General features: G+C 41.3%; 1 protein-coding gene and 1 pseudogene across 2 annotated transcripts in view; one reads left to right on the plus strand and one right to left on the minus strand.

Moving 5' to 3' along the window:
- The first annotated feature begins 5,102 nt into the window (after nucleotides 1-5,102).
- LOC118011092 lies at nucleotides 5,103-6,394 on the plus strand (annotated as a pseudogene).
- Nucleotides 6,395-13,551: 7,157 nt separating this feature from the next.
- Nucleotides 13,552-18,915, minus strand: part of SNAP25 (synaptosome associated protein 25) — an 83,161-nt gene continuing 77,797 nt past the window's right edge. For both annotated transcript variants that reach the window (XM_035005841.1, XM_035005842.1), the window contains one exon: nucleotides 13,552-14,712. In XM_035005841.1, coding sequence (XP_034861732.1) covers nucleotides 14,644-14,712 — 69 coding nt within the window. In that variant the 3' untranslated portion in view covers nucleotides 13,552-14,643. The remainder of the gene's footprint in view (nucleotides 14,713-18,915) is intronic.

Consider the following 18,915-nt stretch of genomic DNA (forward strand, 5'->3'; position numbering starts at 1 on the left):
CTTTGATGAGTTTCATGGTGACTTAAGCAAGGATTGAATCAAAGATCAAGAGGGATGAGAGATATACTGCAAAGAGTAGACAAGGACATGCAGACAATAATGGATATTAACTACTGCTCAGTAGAAGAACCATCTGTGGTCTCTTGGCTGCAGCTCTAACTTCAGCCATGGACAGGGAGAGAGTTCTGTGTAGGTTTTGACTCACTTCAAGCAGACAGCATCTTGCCTCTGGTATGTACTTTGAATTTTCCTTTCTGTCCAGGGCTTTTCCAATACCATGGGCCCTAATGAGAACTTGCTCAGCCCCGTACACATAAGCTTGGGAGTATTGGAGAATTAACACCTCTGTGAGAGAATTAATAATCATCCCCCCAAGGGGATGCAATGTCCACTGACGGATGAATGGATAAAGAGAATGTGGTATCTATATGCAATGAAATATTATTCTGCCATTTGTGACAACAGGCAAGGCGCTTGAGAACATTATGTTAAATGAAATAAATCAGACAGAGGAAAACAAGTACTGTATGAGCTCATTTATATGTAGAATCTGAAAAAAAAATTCAGAGTAGCAGGTTGTCATGGGGTGGGGGAAATGGGGAGATTTGGTCAAGGGTACAAATTTCCAGTTATAAAATGAGTAAGTTTTGGGGATCTAACATTCAGCATGGTGCCTATAGTTAATGATTCTGTATTTTACATTTGAAAGTTGCTAAAGAAGCAAATCTTAAATGTTCTTATTGTAACAGCACTCCAACTGGTCTTAACGGTTAACTTGCTTTAAGCTATGGACTCCTTGCTTCGAGTCCCTAAGACCGAATTACCTTGATCTATAGCAGAACTGACCTTCTTTCCTTGAAGCTGGCCTAGAGGAGTGAAGAACCAAACTCTCCCAGAAGATAAGTCCTGACCACATTTGAAAACGGCTACCTCAGATGCCTGCAAATCTGTTCAGGGTCCGATCAACATACGACTAACCTCCTGGGCACCTGCTTCTCCTGCATGTAGCTCCCCTCTCTTTTCCTGTGCCTTCCCCTTTAAAACCTTTGGTCTTTGAGACGTTAGTCCACCATCTTCCCAGGTGACTGCCTTCCTGAATAAAGCAAACTCTCCTTTCCCACCCTCACTATTCTCCTGAGTACTGATTTTTAAGCAGTGAGCAGCGGAACCTGAGTTCTGAGCTGGTACTCTGGTAACATTACCACACACATAAAAACTGTAATTACCTGAGGGGACAATGTTATTTAATCTTATTGTGGTAACCATTTTGTAGTATAAATATGTAGCAAATCATCCCCTTGTACACTTTTAACACAATGTTATATGTTAATTATATATAACTCAATAAAGTTGGTGGGCTGGGGGGGAATGCCTGCCTCTCATCTTTAGAGCGGACAATTCTGAGAGGGATTCTGTAAACTTCTCACAGGTCAAATGGAATTAAGCTCCATTACCAGGAGGTCTGCTATTGACAACACATGCTCATGTTGGCCTTTCTTCCACAGATCCCTCACTTGGGCTCCCTGGGATCATCTCTCAAATAAACTACTTGAATCTAAGTCCATATCTCAGGCTTTGTTTGGGGGAGAATCTAAATTAAAAGAAAATTGTTTACAATAAAGATTTAAGATAAATATATAGGTATCAAGAGGTACTCACCCACTGCACTCCCTCTCCTTAGCTACTTAGGTGGCCATGTTTTGCATCACAGGAACTTACTCTCCAACAATAGCTAATTAAACCAAGGATAACTGAGCTCAGCCAATCCAAACACACTCTGGTCAGCAACCTGTGATGTTGCTGTTATGAACATAGGGAAGGAGCTAATTGGATTTCCTTTTTTGGGAAACTAAAATATATCGAAAAAATTGACTAAAAAATATCTCCCGCATGAAGTAAGCAATGAGAGCAGAAGCTGAAAGGTGGAGATGGATAGAGGGAATGGAGAAAATATGGTAGCAACATTATGAGAGAACAAAAGCAGTGAGCTAGGGGCACCTGGATGGCTCAGTTTGTTAAAGGTCCAACTCTTGATTTTGGCTCAGGTCATGATCCCAGTGTCATGAGGTCGAGCCCCACTCTGTGGGGAGTTTGCTTGTCTCCCTCTCCCTCTGACCCTCCTCCACCTCTCTCTCATGCTCACTCTATCTCTAAAATAAATAAATAAATCTTTAAAAAGAAAAAGCAGAAGTGGAGTTTCCATGGGGCTCATAAACAAGAGGAAGAGAGGAGTCCTGTATTCTCCTTGACTTTTTTTTTTTTTAAGATTTATTTATCTGAGACAGCGGGTGAGAGAGAGTGTGCACAAGTGGAGTGGAGGGACAGGGGGAGAGGGAGAGGGAGAAGCCGACTTCCCGCTGAGCAAACACAGGGCTTGATCCCAGGACCCTGAGATCATGACCTGAGCCCAAGGCAGACCCTTAACTGATTGAGCCACTTAGGTGCCCCTCCATAGTCAGAGTGACCAGAGGGAGATGCTTGTGGGGAGGAAGTGTGCCAATCCCATCATTCACCCTTCCAAGCCAATGCCCTTCCCTTCTCTGCCCTGTCTGCATCTGGCAGGCCAACTTGTGTTTTGTGGGTTATTTTGGTGCAAAAACTGGTTTTATTAAAGCACAGGGACAGGACCCATAGGCAGAAAGAGCTGCCTGGCAGGGCAACTTGTGTGAACTTCTCCTCCTCCCTTCGCCTGGCTCCTGGTGGGGTTCAGCTTGTGGGAAGCATCAGAAAGGCCAGGGATCAGAAGGTGGGAGAGGAGGGAAACCGTGGTGTTTTATCTCCAGCTTACTTCTACCACGGTGCCATAAGTTAGCACCATCTTCAGCCAGGCAGTCTTCTCCATGTAATCCAGCCACCCTTTCCAGGTTCAGGGAACTGGTCCCTTCCCTCACGTCCTTGGAAGTATAGATGGGAAGAGACCCTCACTGATGCTAGTCCCAGGGGGCTGCACTCTCCTTCCTGGTTTCCCTAAATCTGCCCACACCTTCATAAATAGTCCCTAATATTAATAGTCCCTCTAGGAGCCTGACTGATGTGGGAAAACAGTACAACAGAGGAGAGGGACAATCTTGAAACTGGAGGGACAGGAAATGCAAATAATTTGTGCCTGATAATTACAGACTGCCAAGCTGCACTACTCCAGGAAGTGTTTTTCACATTGGGATGGAATTGTGTGAACTATGCTTCTGCTGACAACTGCACTTTTCTCTTAAAATATAAGGTAAAGTCATGCTAAGAGAGAGAAGGTAAAAGGGTAGTGCAGGAGGGGTTCCTTTATATCTGAAAAACCCCAGCAGCCGAAGGGAGAGCCAGATGAAGTTGGGGACTGTAGCTTGTTGTTTTTACAACCATTTCAAAACTTCTTGTTGAGGTGTAATGTATATCCCCTAAAGTGCACACATATCATATTACATAGTTCAGTGAATTTTTGCAAACTGAACACACTCATGTAATCAGTACCCATGTCAAGAAAGAGGACTTTGTGTCCTGGTTAACTCACTAACCCTTTACCCCAAGGGTACCCACTATGCTAACTTCAAACACAATGGATTAATTTATCCTGTCCTTAAATTTTATATGCATGGAATCAAATATATTCTTCATATTTGGCTTCTTTCATTCTACATTGAATTGGTATGGTTTATGCATGTCGATACATGCAAAAGCATGTAGTTGTAGTTTGCTCATTCTTGTTGCTGTATGTACTACATGTGTAAACAACCATAAAAGATTTCTCAATTTTATTGTTAATGGGCATTTAGGTAAATTCCAATTTGGGGCTATTATGACTATTTCTACTATGAACCTCCTTGTATGTATGTGTCTTTCGATGAACAAAAGTACACATTTCTGTTAAGTAGATACTTAGGAATGGGATTGCTAAATCTTAGTGTGTGTACTTTTGTAGATACTACCAAATGGTTTTCCTGAGTGGTAGTACCAATTTACACTGCCAGTTGCTGGGCATGAGAGTTCCAGTGGGACCATACATTTTTATTGGCATCAGCCAGGTAATTGTGTGATTTTTAACCTGTGTTCCCAAAATCCCAGGCACGGGCGTAATCAGGCAGAGGGCTACATTGGCCCAGAGTTTGGGGTTTGTAGTCCAAGGCTGAAGGGCAGAAAATTGAAGTTGCCGACATGAAGTGGAAAGCGTCATGCCCCGGGGCTCTTGCCAACGTCGGAAGCTGGAGTTATTGATAGATAGCTTAAAAGAAGGAACTAGAAGTTTAGATGAGTTTGAAGGGCATGGAGAGAGATGTAAGAACATGAGAGAAGAGAGGTGTGAAATATTTTGTTTTTGTTTTTGTTTTTTTTTAAGATTTTATTTATTTATTTATTTGAGAGAGAGAGAGAGCGAAACAGCATGAGAGGGGAGAGGGTCAGAGGGAGAAGCAGGCTCCCCACTGAGCCGGGAGCCCGACGTGGGACTCGATCCCAGGACTCCGGGACCATGACCTGAGCCGAAGGCAGTCGCTTAACCAACTGAGCCACCCAGGTGCCCGAGAGGTGTGAAATATTTTGGTAAGAGAATGAGTTTGGAGAAATGTTGGATGAGTTGAGACTGAAGATAAGAACAACTTGAAAGAGAGTAGCTTCAAGCTAGAGAAACTTATAATCAAGGTCACCTTGACACCAGCCATGAGAAGAGAGGAGGGTCAAGGAATACAGGTGGGGTTATTTTGAGAAGATGAAAGAGAAGTAGCCTGCAAGTGGCTCGCCCTATGTCCTCCAGTCTTTCAGTCACTATTTCTATTTAAAAGTTCCCTTTTATATTTCTTTCTTGTTCCCTTTTAACTAGTTACATCACTCCCACCCCCATTTTCTTCTGTTATCACTTTGCCTGAATTGCTCAACCTTATCTTCTTTGGTGTCCCTTTTTCCTTCTCTTCCTCCTCATGCTGAACTTTCTGGCCCTTTGCCTCTGGGTCTTGAGAAGTCAAAACGACAACAACAACAACAAAAAACAAAAACAAGTCTTCCTTATTACTCTTCTGCTATCACCTGAAACCTTGGCTGAGATCCCCCAGCAGTTGTGTGAGGGGAAGTAGTCTGTGCGGAGATCACTATACTCTCCCCCCAACCCCCCGTGACTCACCACCATGAGCAGCACCTTAGCCAAGATTGTGGAGATCGAAGCCAAAATGGCTTCGATCTCCAAAAGAACAAGGCCACAGCACACCACCTAGGGCTGCTTAAGGCTTGCCTTGCTAAGCTTCATAGAGAGCTCATTACCTCAAAAGGTGGAAGTGGTGGTGGGCCAAGAGAAGGTTTTGATGTGGCCAAGACAGGTGATGCTCAAATTGGGTTTGTGGGTTTTCCATCAGTGGGGAAGTCAACACTGCTTAGTAACATGGCAGGGGTATATTCGAGGTAGCAGCCTATGAGTTCACTACTCTGACCACTGTGCCTAGTGTCATCAGATACAAAGGTGCCAAGATCCAGCTCCTGGATCTTCCAGGTATCATTGAGGATGCCAAGGATGGGAAAGGTAGAGGCCGTCAAGTCATTGCAGTGGCCTGAACATGTAACTTGATCCTGATTGTTCTGGATGTCCTGAAACCCTTGGGACACAAAAAGATAATTGAAAATGAGCTGGAAGTCTTTGGCATTTGCTTGAACAGCAAACCCCCAACATTGGCTTTAAGAAGAAGGATAAAGGAGGCATTAATCTCATGGCCACTTGCCCTTAGAGTGAGCTGGATGCTGAAACTGTGAAGACCATTCTGGCTGAATACAAAATTCACAAAGCTGATATGACACTGCGTAGTGATGCCACAGTGGATGACCTCATTGACGTGGTAGAAGGAAACAGCGTTTACATCCCTTGTATCTATGTGTTGAATAAGATTGATCAGATCTCCATTGAGGAATTGGATATCATCTATAAGGTGCCTCACTGTGTACCCATCTCTGCCCATCACTGATGGAATTTTGATGACCTCTTGGAAAAGATTGGGACTATCTGAAACTAGTGAGGATTTACACCAAACCCAAAGGCCAGTTGCCAGATTATACATCCCCAGTGGTGTTGCCTTACTCTAGGACTATGGTGGAGGATTTCTGCATGAAGATTCACAAAAATCTTATCAAAGAATTTAAATACGCTCTGGTTTGGGGTCTGTCTGTGAAACATAATCCTCAAAAAGTGGGTAAAGATCATACATTGGAGGACGAGAATGTCATTCAGATTGTGAAGAAATGAAACCTTCCCCTCTAACCATGTGCTTGGCCAACCATAACAGCTTTTCCCATGACCAAGCACCCTACCCCAAACCCCTTTGAGCTTTGGCAGCCAGTGGATCAGGATTCAGGAGAGGGAGATGAAGGCATCCAAGCTGGAATTTTGTCTTGGTGTCACCTTGTAAATTCAACTGCATAAAGGACCTGGTAGGCCATCCAAAACAAAAACAAAAACAAAAACCTTGGCTCCACCACCAATATTTAGAACTTTATTTTTGCCATCTATTCTACAGTTTGCCTTTTCTATTTGTCCTCCAAGTTATTCTTGAATAGTGGCTTTAAAGGTTTTATTTTTTTGTTTATTTTGCATTTTCTTTTTATCACTGGAAGCTCCTTCAAACAAAATCTCAGTTGAAATCTTATATATTGAGCAGGGAAATATGGAGCTGTTGCTATGATGTGAATGATGTTCCCTAGGGTTGAGCAGTATGCAACCTGTACAACTCTATGCAGTGAATGTCAGACATTTCTTAAACCTTCAGATTCTCTTGTCCCTGTCTCTTATTCCAGCCATAGTAGTGGCAACCAGTTTTATGCAGACTTCAACCAGCCTCATACAAGTATGAACTGATGGTGCCTACCTCAGCCCCACCTCTCACTTCTGCCCTAGAACTTCTTCTTTCTCCTTGAGAAGAACCCCTTAACCTGGGTGCACAACCCAGAAGTACAGGGGAGTTAAGGCGCTGTCCCATGACTGTGCTTGACCAAAGGGGGATGGAAACAGCTGGGTAAATCTCCCTTTCTTGCTCCAAAAAGATGGTCCTGATGTGCATTTTTCAAGATTTCTCAGCTGCCTCATGGGAATTAAACACCCAGGTGCCTATAGCGTCAGCTAACTCTATTGTGCATTCTTGAATTAGCTTTCCCTCCTTCAGCATTTCCCTCTCCCACACTCATTCCTGCTCCCTGGAGTCACACTCCCAGATTAACTACTTAGATTCCTGCCTCTGTCTCAGGCTTTGTTTTCTGAGGAAGCAGCTGATAACACCCCCTAACTCAATCCCCTGGGGGTGGGGAAAAGCATTTCCAAAGCACTCGGGTGATTTTCGTCATTTGAAGTGATTGTTCTGGAATAAAGTTAAGTTGAGACAGTTAGTAGGGATATCTTGACTGAAGAACTGCTCATTATTCTTGGAGCTGAATACGTTATTTGCATTTTAGGTGCATATATCAAAGTTCAGTGGGCAGAAATTGAAATGGGCCATTGTTGTGGTTGAATCAATAGGTGTGGAAAACAAAGTGGATTTCAGTGGAGTGGTATAAAAGCTCTAGCCCCTTAGGGAATTTACTTGGCCTAGATTGGAGTTTTGCCTTTAATAACAAATGAGAATATGGGTTTAGGTCTCTAGGGCTTTCTATCTGCACAGCCTCTGAAAGTTTAAAAACACACACCATTAGCACTTGCCTCATCTTTCCTAAACTGGCGGTTGTCACAGTTTCTTTAAAGAAGTAAGACAGTGCCTGGGAAGACAGCAGTCACCTCCCACATCCCCACTCCCCCAGACACCCAGGATACATCTTGTGTATACTTAAGCTGTCTCTGACACACATACGTTCTTTTTCATCCCTGAGTAATCAGTCTTTTTTATCCTCTTAGCAAAGAGAATGGTCTATTTTTGCACAGAAAAGATTGGGAGGAAAGGAAAATAAAATAAAGCCCTCTCCCCCAAGAAATACCCCACAAAATTCCCACAAAATAGCAACAAATGAAAGATGGCAAGGAAAAAACAGAAGCTTCTAGAATGAGGGTATTTGTCAAGTGCTGGTTGAGGATCCGGTTCTATTTTGAACATTTTGAAATTGTTTTTTTCAAATTCTGTTGTTTAGGGGTTAATGACGGTGCTGAAGCCCTATTGCTTTGAATAGGAGGGATTAGTTTCTCTATTTCAGGATTAAGGTCAGTCTTATCATCTTCAGGCTGCCACATCTTGTCAGCAGTCCTCAATCCTACAATCATTCTGCTCACGGTTCTCAAATCCTTCCTTGGGCTGCTGGCCCTGCTGAGCCCTACACTTTTTCTTTTGAATATTACTAAAAGGGAAGACTATTAGCATGAGTCCACTCTAAGACACATGGAGGGCTCACCCTCACCTTTCGTTTCCATGAGATTCTTTTTCTTTTTTAAAGATTTATTTATTTATTTATTTTAGAGAGAGACAGAAAAAGAGAGCACACAAACAGGAGGGGCAGAGGGAGAGGGAGAGAGAATCTCAAGCAGACTCTGCACTGAGAGCAGAGGCTGATGTGGGGCTTGATCTTATGACCCTGAGATCACAACTTGAGAGGAAACCAAGAGTCAGATGCTTAACTGACAGCCCCACTCAGGCACCCCATTTCCATGAGATTCTAAAGACACAGAGGAGAGAAGTAGAACTCCACAGGCCTCTTTGAGGTTGTGGTAGCATGATTGTAAAGATAGCCATATTATTCACCCTTCTCTTTGCAATATGACTTTGAAATTTTTCCCAATAAGAAGTGGAGTATATTTCCCTATATCTTGAATTTGAACTGGTCCTGTCACCAACTTTGGCTGATAGAATATGGTAGAAGCAGTGAGCCTAGAAGAGGTTTTGCATGCTTCCACTCTTTCTGACTTTGCCATGAGAAAAAGTCCTGGCTGACCTCCTGGAGAATGCAATACTACACCATCTGCCAACTCCCAGAAGCTAGGCTGCCCATCTGACCTGTAGTTGACCATAGTCATGTGAGGAAGCCAACCAAGACCAGAACTCCCAGCCAAACCTAGCTCAAAATGCCAAACTGCAGCACTGCAAGCTAAATAAATATTTATTATTTTAAGTCACCATGTTTTGGGGGCAGTTGGTTACAAAGCAGTAGAAAACTTACAGAGGGTTCCAGCCTCCACCATATTCTTTGGATCCTTTGTCTAGTTTGCCTTATTATCATTAATAGTATTGGCAGCCGTGAAAACAATGGGTAATATTAGGAGTAGAACTGTAGAGGGTACAACTCATTTGGGAATAATTTCTATTTTGGACATGAGAAATGGCAAAAGCAGTATTAATGCTCTTGACTTTAATGACCTTTGGGTAGACATTAGAAAGACTGGTTAAACCTCAGTGGTGAAAAATTTAGAGCACATTTCTCTAAAGCAGTGTCTTGGGGGAGATGCTCAGAAGCTGGCATGGATCTCATGAGAATGTATTGTCTGAGGTAGGGCTTCCCCAGAAGCAGACCCTGAGAGATGGATTTCAGGGGAAGTAGTTTATTTGAGAAGAGATTCCAGGAAACACAAATAATGAGGTGGGAAAGAGAGAAGAAAAGACAGCCAATAAATAGTGATAAGTACCAGGCAAGGTACCATGTGAGGAACTGGAGATTGATTCTGCTGGGGGAACTCTGGCAGACAGTGTAGAACACACAGCTCAGGGCTACCCCAACCTGGGGCCAAGGAAACTGGGCATCTATCTACTCATCAATCCCCATCCACCCTTGGTTAAGGACTGCTTCCCAGGGCATTAAAACTTCAGCAGTTTTGGTGTTCTCTGTCCCAAGACAGAGAATTTGCAGTGTTCTTCACTGCAAACAGCATTTTGTGAGTAGAGGTAAGTGCTCAAGAGGGTATGGGCACGGCACTAGCAGTGTCTAGAAGGATGATGGGCCACATTTTTCTGAGTTGCTTGTGGAGACAGTATCATGAACTTAAGGGAGGAAGCCCCCTGAACAGAATGGTCTTGAAGCTGTATTATGGCAAGAGGCTGGAGGAGCTAAGGATGGTGAGATGGTGGGTGGGAAACATCACCTGAGTTTGGGACTCTGGAATAGTTAGATACCTGGAGCTTTGGCAACTCATCCTGGAAATAGCTGTGGGCATTGGTGTTAACTGACTTGTTAATGGTTTATTTTTCTTTAGTTTCCTTGTTCCCCAAAGTCTCCTACATTCTAGGAGATATATTTGAGTTTCCAAATCCTAGATGGAGAACTTGAGATATATGACTAACTTGCTTGAAGGTAAACTAGTATGTCAATGATTGTATGAAGAGCACCCAGAGCAAGAATTCCTAAATCTTGGACCTTGAAGTCAACACTTTCTCCTCTCCTAAGACAATTTAACTTGATCATTCCTTGCACAGTTTGTTTCATCTTGTGGACTTGCATCCTTCTTCTCTGAGCCAAGGAGTTTGCAAGTTTCTTCCAGACAGTGTGGGATATAGTTAAAACTGGTGTTGACTGAGTTGCCAAGGAGGAACTCCAGGATTACTAAATGACAAGATATAGTTTGTATGTTTGTTTTCTCACTCCCAACCCCTGCTTCTTAAATGGGTTCACTCTGGACATATCACTTTGGTTACTCCAAACCTTGAAGAATTCTCTACTTAAATTTCACTTATCTGTGAGGTCTTCCCCAATCATTCTATGTTAAATAATACCCTGTCCACCTTCTGCACTCTTTTTCCCCTTCACTGCTTACATTTCTGTGTGACACGTACTATCTGATATACTTCATTTTTGACTTGTTGGTTTATCTATCTCCCCCAGCTTGAATATAAATTCAATGAATGCTTGAGAATTTTCCCTGTTCCCTCTGCTGCCTCTTCCCCTCCCCCTGCCCCATGTACTCCCAATACTCAGAGCAGGCCCTGATATAGAAGCTCAATAAATATTTCATGAATGAATGAAAGAATGAATCAAAGGTGTTCCCTAAGACTTTTGGCTAAGAAATCCAGTACATTTGTCTTTGCTGCTCTTTGTGAAGCCAGATATCTCCTGGAGTTTTCTGGCTGCTTGAACTGAGAGAGGCACAATCCTGGATTTATCTTCCAGGCTTCCCTATAGCTTTGGAAGTACACATCTGGTTTGAATCACACCTACATTACTTATTAGCTGAGAGGTCTTGTTCAAATAAACTATTAATTTCTTCTTCTGCACAATGGGCTAATAATCCCCACTTTGTAGCATTTTTAGGAGGGTTTAATTGAGTCAACATAAATAAGGCACCTAACACAGTACCTGGCATGTAGTAGATGATCACCAAGTATGAGTCTTCTTCCTTTTCTCTTAATTTCAAGTGCAGTCATCAATTGTCTGGCCAATCAGTGACACAAAGATCGGGAAAGTTGGTCAAAGGAGATGCTGGGGGAGGATGTGAAAGAAGGAAAACTGAAACTAGAAATGGAGAGGCAGGCAAGAGGAAAGGACTCTGCTCCTAGGACCTGGGACCACCTTTCACCTTCTGGTTTGTAGAAGGGCCATGGATGAGGCGGGCAGAAGATTTAGCCTTTCCCCAATCGTTATATTTCTAATGCACTTCCTGAGTTGGTTCCTACCCAGAGCTGATTCATTCCCAGGGAATATGTCCTCTTTTAGCCAAAAGGAACTGACTGCAGAAGAGTTGAGGCTGGACAAACTCAATTATCCAAGGAAATGGGTTTCAGAATGAATTATGTGGTGGGCCTTAAAGCAAAATGCTTATATCTCGATTTTCATGTATCCAGTATGGGGTTTTAATTACTCATACAATGTGGAAACACACCTCACTGAGAGGAGATGGAATTTGGGAGAGAATTTTCTGATATGACTCATACGTTGACCCCTTAGCAACTTTGACATATGTAGCATATTTATCCACTTTCTCCATCTTCTAGCATCCTCTCTACTACTCTTAACTTTCAAGAAGAGATGTATTGTTATAGTTGTTCCTCAGAAGAATTTCCCTGAGCATGTGGGTATATCTAGAACCTATCCTGAGGCTTGGGAAGAGGGTGAAGAATTGCAAACAGTTATTGAGAATGATGAGTTTGTCATCCCTGTTTCCACTCCTTAACTTCTCTAGCAAACCTCCATAACTGCTTTTGGGGATGAAATTATCTGGTGGCCAGCCAAGGCAACCAGGACAAATTCATCTGTATCGCTATTATGGGACAGAAGAGGGAGGCAGAGGAGGAGATGGAGGTTCGGGAGGTGATGGTGGTGATGGTGGTGTTAGTGAATGTGGTGGTGAGGGAGGTGATGGTGGTGATGGTGAAGGTGGTGGAGGAGGTGAAGTTGAGGGCATTGGTGGTGGTGGCAGGGGATGGAGGTGATGCTAGTGACTGGGAAGATGGCAGTGATAAAGATGGAGATGCTGAAGATACTAGGTAAGAGGAGGGAGAGGTGGCAGAGGAAGAGGAGAGAGGAAGGTGGTGGTAATCAAGGCAGTAGTAGCAGTGGTGGAGGTAAGGCTGATACAGGTGCTGGTGGAGATGATGGCGGGGGAAATGTTGGCTTGTAGTGACAGAGGCAGTGATGGCAAAAATGGTGATGTCAAAAGAATTGAAAACAGGTCTACACAAAAACTTGCACATGAATGTTCACAGCATCATAACTCATAATAGCCAAAGAGTGAAAACCATCCAAGTGTCCATCAATGGATGAATGGATAAACAAAATGTGGTATCCACACCATGGACATTATTTGGCCATAAAAGGGAATCAAGCTCTGTTACATGCTACAACATGGATGGACCTTGAAAACATTATGCTAAGTAAAAGAAGCCAGACACAAAGCCATCACGTCCTGTATAATTCCATTTATATGAAATGTTCAAATAGGCAAATCTATAGACAAACATAAATTAATGGTTGCCTATGGCTGGTGGAAGTGGGATGGGAGTGACTGCTATTTGGTATGGGCTTTCTTTTTGGGGGCGTTAGAAATATTCTAAAATTTGATTGCACAAATCTGTGAGTATACTAAAAACCATTCAATTATATACTTTAAATGGGTGAATTGTATGGTATGTCAATAAAGCTGTTAAAAAAAGTGAGGGCAGCAGTGGTGTGGTTGTGGAGGGTTCACTTTTGGTGGTGGGACTGGATTTTGGGGAGAGGAAGGAAGAGTGGATTGATACCTGATATACCTAAATCTAGGTAGGGTCAAGTCTGAGTACCACAGATTTTTTCCATAGATGTTTTCTTTTATCTTCTGGAAAACTGTATTTTCTCCCATAGCCAACACTGAATCCACACACAAATATTTCTGAAACAGATGATAAAAATCAAGCCAAGTGTCACCTGCCATTGGAATTGTGTCTAAAAGGGACATCTTTGTTTTTTCCACACAGTGTTCTCAGCACACAGAACTGGCTTCTGAGGAGCAATGGGATGGAGTGGCCTGGCTTCCTCTTTTCATGTGAGTGCAAAATCAGACGGAGTCCATAAAGAAATTAAAGCAGACATCTGGGGTCTATAATTTTTAATAATTTTAAACTAGCTACAAAATGTCAATCACTTCACAAACCAACAGAGGAGACAGGAGGAATTTAATATTACATGCTGTAATGATATTTATCTCACAGTTTATATTTCATTCATTTATATTATTTTTTAAAGATTTCTTTATCAGCTACTAAATATCTCAGCAATTTGGTGTGCATAGCTCTAGATTAAGCAACAGAGAATTGTACTGATAACAAACCACAGGGGGAAATGGTGATTAATAAGAGTCAGCCTTATAAAATTTACATCTCCACACTGTTTCACAGCAAGACTGCTTTCTCCAAAACATAGCCTTCAAAAGCAGCAAACAAATCCTATATTACATTCATTTGACATAGTTCAGCCAAACGTCTATTTTGCTGGAAATGATTAAGTGGTGAGTGTGTCAAATCCATCTTTTTTTAAAATTCTTTTTTCTTAAAAAAGGATGATCATGATTAATAAGTCTATATACTGACAGAAAGAAAGTGACACTACTTCAGTTTTGCTGGTAGAACTTAATCTTGACAGTGTCTCAATACTGAGCATGCTTTGTTGTTGTTTTGTTGTTTCTGTTGTGTGTGTGTGTTTTCTCATCAGTATGCTACTGTCATGGAAAGATTTTGTTTAAGTAGGAATCTAAAAATCTATTTAGTTCTCATGCATAAATGCATAAATCACATCACTTTTAGTGCAATGCCTGTAATGTAATTCCACATTGTCTAATCATGAAATCATAAAGACAGATGACAACCATGAGGAATCAAGGACAGCAAATTTTGAGAGTTTCAGAGCCTGACACTCAAAGAAAGGACAGTGGCAGTAGCTCTGTGGAATGTCACAGTTTTACAAGAACAATACTGTGTATTGAAAGAATCAACAGCACGTTGAGCATTCCTAAATTGTTGTCATTCAGCAAACACCACTGAGGAGAGAAAAGGAAAAATGAAACCCAAGACATCTTATGTAGGGAGTTAGAGCCACCAAATGACTACTATATACAACCTTTGGAAAGAAAGAGACTCAGAAAGAACAAAAGACACATAATAGTTTGGGGAAGCTGATGAATGATACAAGACAACATTCACAATGGGGGTGGACTGATGTGTGTATGTGTGCAGACCTACTAGGTAATACGATGAGAAAAGCACAAAGGTGCTATCTTGCCCAACAGCATTTGGAAGAGAACACAGGTGGGCACATTTAACCACTCCCCAGCATCTTTGTTGCACGTTGGTTGGCCTCATCAATTCTGGTTTTGTTGGAATCAGCCTAGAAAAGGGGGAAGAAAACAAAACTCAGGTTACCTTTGGACATTCTGTTCTTCCTTCTGGGTCTGTTCAAATGCCCCCTTCTTGAGTGAAGGCATCTTGAAACTTCTCCTGTCAGAACTGACCCTCTCTTTTTTTGTGATTCCAGAACCATTGCTTGTGGTTCTACTTGGACATGATCATAGAAGCTCCATCTTAGTACTCATGACTGTTTCACCCTACCAGAGTGCCTCCTTTTGAGGACAGGGTTACATCATTTATCTTTCTATCCTGGAATGACACCCAGTGACGTTATGAAAGGCATTCACATCTGTGGATTGAGTTTAATTACCACCACTTATACAGTTGGGTTCAAATCATGGCTAACCAGTGTCACTTCGGGCCAATTACATAACATCTTGGGGCCTTGGCTTTCTTGTCTCGAAGCTGGACAAAAAGGAATCCTGGTAACAAGCATGAATGTCTATTATATCCAGTTCATTCAACCTTGACATCAAGATTGATATCAACTATGAGGAGTATATTATTATTAATTCATTTTTCCAAATGAGGAAATCAGGCAGCCTGGAGTCAGAATCCACACTAGTAATCATCATGTTAATCATTATAGTACTAGGTCTGCTGTGAAAATGAAATGAGTTTGTACATATAATGTGCTTGGAATAATTTTTTGCAAAGATTAAGTGCTCAATATATTTTATCTTGCAATTATTGTTATTGGGTGAAAATCTGACTTGTTGGGATGTTTAATAATTTTAAGTTCCATTTTTGAAGACTCATTCCCATGGAGTTTGACAATGGCTTGTTTATTTATTTATTTTATTTATTTATTTTTTAAGTAGGCTCCACATCCAACTGGGGGTTTGAACTCATGACCCCAAGATCAAGCGCCACATGCTCTACTGACTGAGCTAGCCAGGTGTCCCTTATCATTGGCTTGTTTTAACAAGAGCACTTTTTCCATAATTTTGTGCCTTGACTGATCTCACTGCTTCAGTTACCTTTTGCTGTATATGCAGCTTGAAACCCAGAGTTGCTACCAGGATAGACTTTTAAAACCCAGAAAATGAACTATTCCCAACACCACTGAGAAAGGTCTGAGTGAGCAAGCAGAGGCAAAAATGAAGATTCTGTTTAGGCTGTTGTTTTGTCTTATCATGATTGGTGATGGTGTCTGCCCTCTCTAGCCTGGAAAGAGGAACACAAAGCTGAGAGGCAGTGTAGGGAAACTGAACTGCTTTTTTATCAACCTGTATTTGTTCAATGATTACCGATTTTGCATCTTCTATGGTGCTTGGTGCTTTCCAATCTCCACCAAACTGGATCTTCTTTATTTAGTTTGTGAATTCCCAGCACACTTAGAGTTATCTATATTCAACTAGAAATTTGCCAAGTTAAAATAGAAATATTGCTAGATTATTCATTATTCTGAATTATCTGGCAATGGTTTCCTACCATCTGTTTGGATAATCAAAAGTTGACTTTCAAAACAAGTTAAGATAGAGCATTAATTTTCCTTGTTTTGATCTATAGATTCATATTTTGGACCTTAGGTTCCTGATTTGGAAAATAGGTATTCTTTCCAATTTTACTTGGCTCTTAAATCTCCTCTCTTTAGCTATAAACTCTATCAGAAATAATGATACTTTGGTGCAAAGGAAAATTCTAGGCTCAGACCAATGTGAAATGTTTCTGCAGACTGAATTATGCTATTTTTCCAGACTGAATACTAAGGAAAACACAAACGGGGGAAAATCATTAATTTAAAAATGGATGGCATGTCTGGAAGCAAGCATTCTAGAAACTCTTGCATTAAGAATACACTGGTGAGCATTCACCTGGTGGTGGAAGCGGATATTTTGAAGTAGAGCATGAGGTTATTCTCTGGACATCGTCAAAGGATCCAAAACAGACCTATGTTCACTGAAGATCTGTGATTTCTACCTAAATTTTCTCTGAAGCATATCAAAATTCAAGCCCATATACCTTATGCAATAGGTACTATATCTTTATTATATAACAGAAATAGCATCTTTTAGGAACAAATCCTGAGGTAATCTCCTTTTAGATGTCTCTCTGGTATTTGGAGAAGGCCTCTGTGTTCATTCTTTTTATATGCTTTAGGACTGTATTTATGGAATATAGCCCACCCCAGTTTTCATATTTCTATTTAGAGAATCTTAAGTTCACTGGCATACCCAAGATATGCCACATGATTTGCCCCTGTGAGAAAGCAAGGATGATCCCCATAAAGCCACTAAGAGAGTTAGAAGGAGATCATTAGCCCACCCTTCTGCACACTCTGGAAATCTCAACTTCAGACCATGGCAGGTAGCTTTTAGGCTCCTGCTCAGAATTCCAGAAGTGGATGCTTATTACCCTACATGGTAGCCATGTTCTCATCCAAGGTTTGAACTGTTCCCTTATTATCTTTCAGAAGAAGAAATCAGGTCATGAAGCTGGTGAGCAGGAAATGCCACTGGAACTCAAGGTCTTAGTTTTCAAATGCTGTGTTTCCTCATTGATAGGAGAATTCAAAGGAATGTTAAAGCTTCAGCCTCACTGTATTTCAATGTGTGTGTGGCATCTACCACTGACAACTTTAAATTGAAGTTTGAACATTACTACTTCCTGAACAACATAAAGAAGCTAATACAACTTGCCCCATTTTAGTTTTCTGAAAGAATTGTACCATTTCAACCTTAGAAGACTGTATATATATATATTAAAGCAGAAAGCAAAGTTTTTAAATAGACAAAGTAATTCCTTGACAGTCCATGGGGATGTATTAAGAATTACATTGTTTTGGACTTCCAAAACTTTACTATCAATCCAAGAGATGAGAGAGGATCATAATTGATGGGGTAGGGTGAAGGTTGTTGTTGGGGGCCATGCGAGAATATGGGAGAAACATCAGAAGATTCCCTTTTTTCGTTTAATTTTTTAAGGTTTCATTTATTTATTTGAGAGAGAGAGTGTGAGGAGGAGAAGTGGCAGAGAGAGAGAGAGAGAGAATCCCAACTAGACTCTATGCTGAGCCCTGATGCGGGCTCAATCCCACAACCCTGAGATCATGACCTGAGCTGAAACCAAGAGTTGGATGCTCAACAGACTGAGCCACCCATGTGCCCCAAGATTCTTTTTATTCTTAGACTGTGAGTTTAATTTACTCTTAGATATGCAAGAGACCTTTGAACACTGTTTCCTATGATCAGAAGTGAGAACTTACATGAGACAGGTGGAAATCTATTAAAAATTGTGCAGCTCATATAACATGTATCATTTGTGGCGATGCTGGGTTGAAATGGACTCTCTCTAATCATGTTCAGATTCTGATTTTGGAGCTAAGATAAAGGCTAGTTATTCAAAGGCAACTAGACCCCTCTCTCACTTCTTAAACAAATTAGCACTTAAAGAATGATACAAACCATAATGGCTATTTCCCATCCACTTGCCTGACTCCAATTACACATCTTGGCTGCATACATCTTTGCCCTTTAGTAAACTGGGCCCAAAATGAAAGGTTTTCCCTAGAGAAGAGAACTAGAAATGCAAAGTGGCAGAATTAAGATGCCACTTGCCTTTCCAGGAACACTTTTTGGTGCTGAAAATCCTACTCTATCAATAAAGATTTGACCCCTCTTTCTTAGTAAAAGTACTACTTCTAGAACTCTAATTGAGTTAGAGGTACATTATCTCCCTACATCTATGAGTAAATTGGGTCCATTGACAGAAAATGAGTACTTCTTGTTTTTTCAAATCATTTTCCCATTGGAAGGTGGTTTGGCAATTGTTTTTTTCTGGCCATAATGGGCTAGGTCAGCTTGTGTTGGCTCCAGTGCTTTTTGAAACTCTCAATATTGTTCTAAAATCTATTGATTTGTGCAGCTTTAAAAGCTTTAGCATATCAAAGGCTCTTAACAATGATAAGTATGTCATGACTTGTAAAAGTAAGCAAAGCACAAGCCTTTTGCCAACCAACACTGACATTTGTGTAACTTAATATTGATCAGGCAAAATATTATGCAATCAGATATTTTTAATAGGGAGCACATAGAGCACAATAGGGCAAAGCGTTCCCTTTATGTCTACCTTTTCTTTTTCAGGTCGGTGGAGGATGCTTGGGTTCCAAGAAACTCAGTGTTTAGCCTTAGGATTCAAAGCATCCTTCTCTGCTCATTAAAGTGGAATGAATTGTTAAAAA

Source organism: Mirounga leonina, unplaced genomic scaffold, assembly GCF_011800145.1.
Source record: "Mirounga leonina isolate KUSES-001 unplaced genomic scaffold, KU_Mleo_1.0 Mir_150, whole genome shotgun sequence".
In the NCBI taxonomy this organism is placed as follows: Eukaryota; Metazoa; Chordata; class Mammalia; order Carnivora; family Phocidae; genus Mirounga; species Mirounga leonina.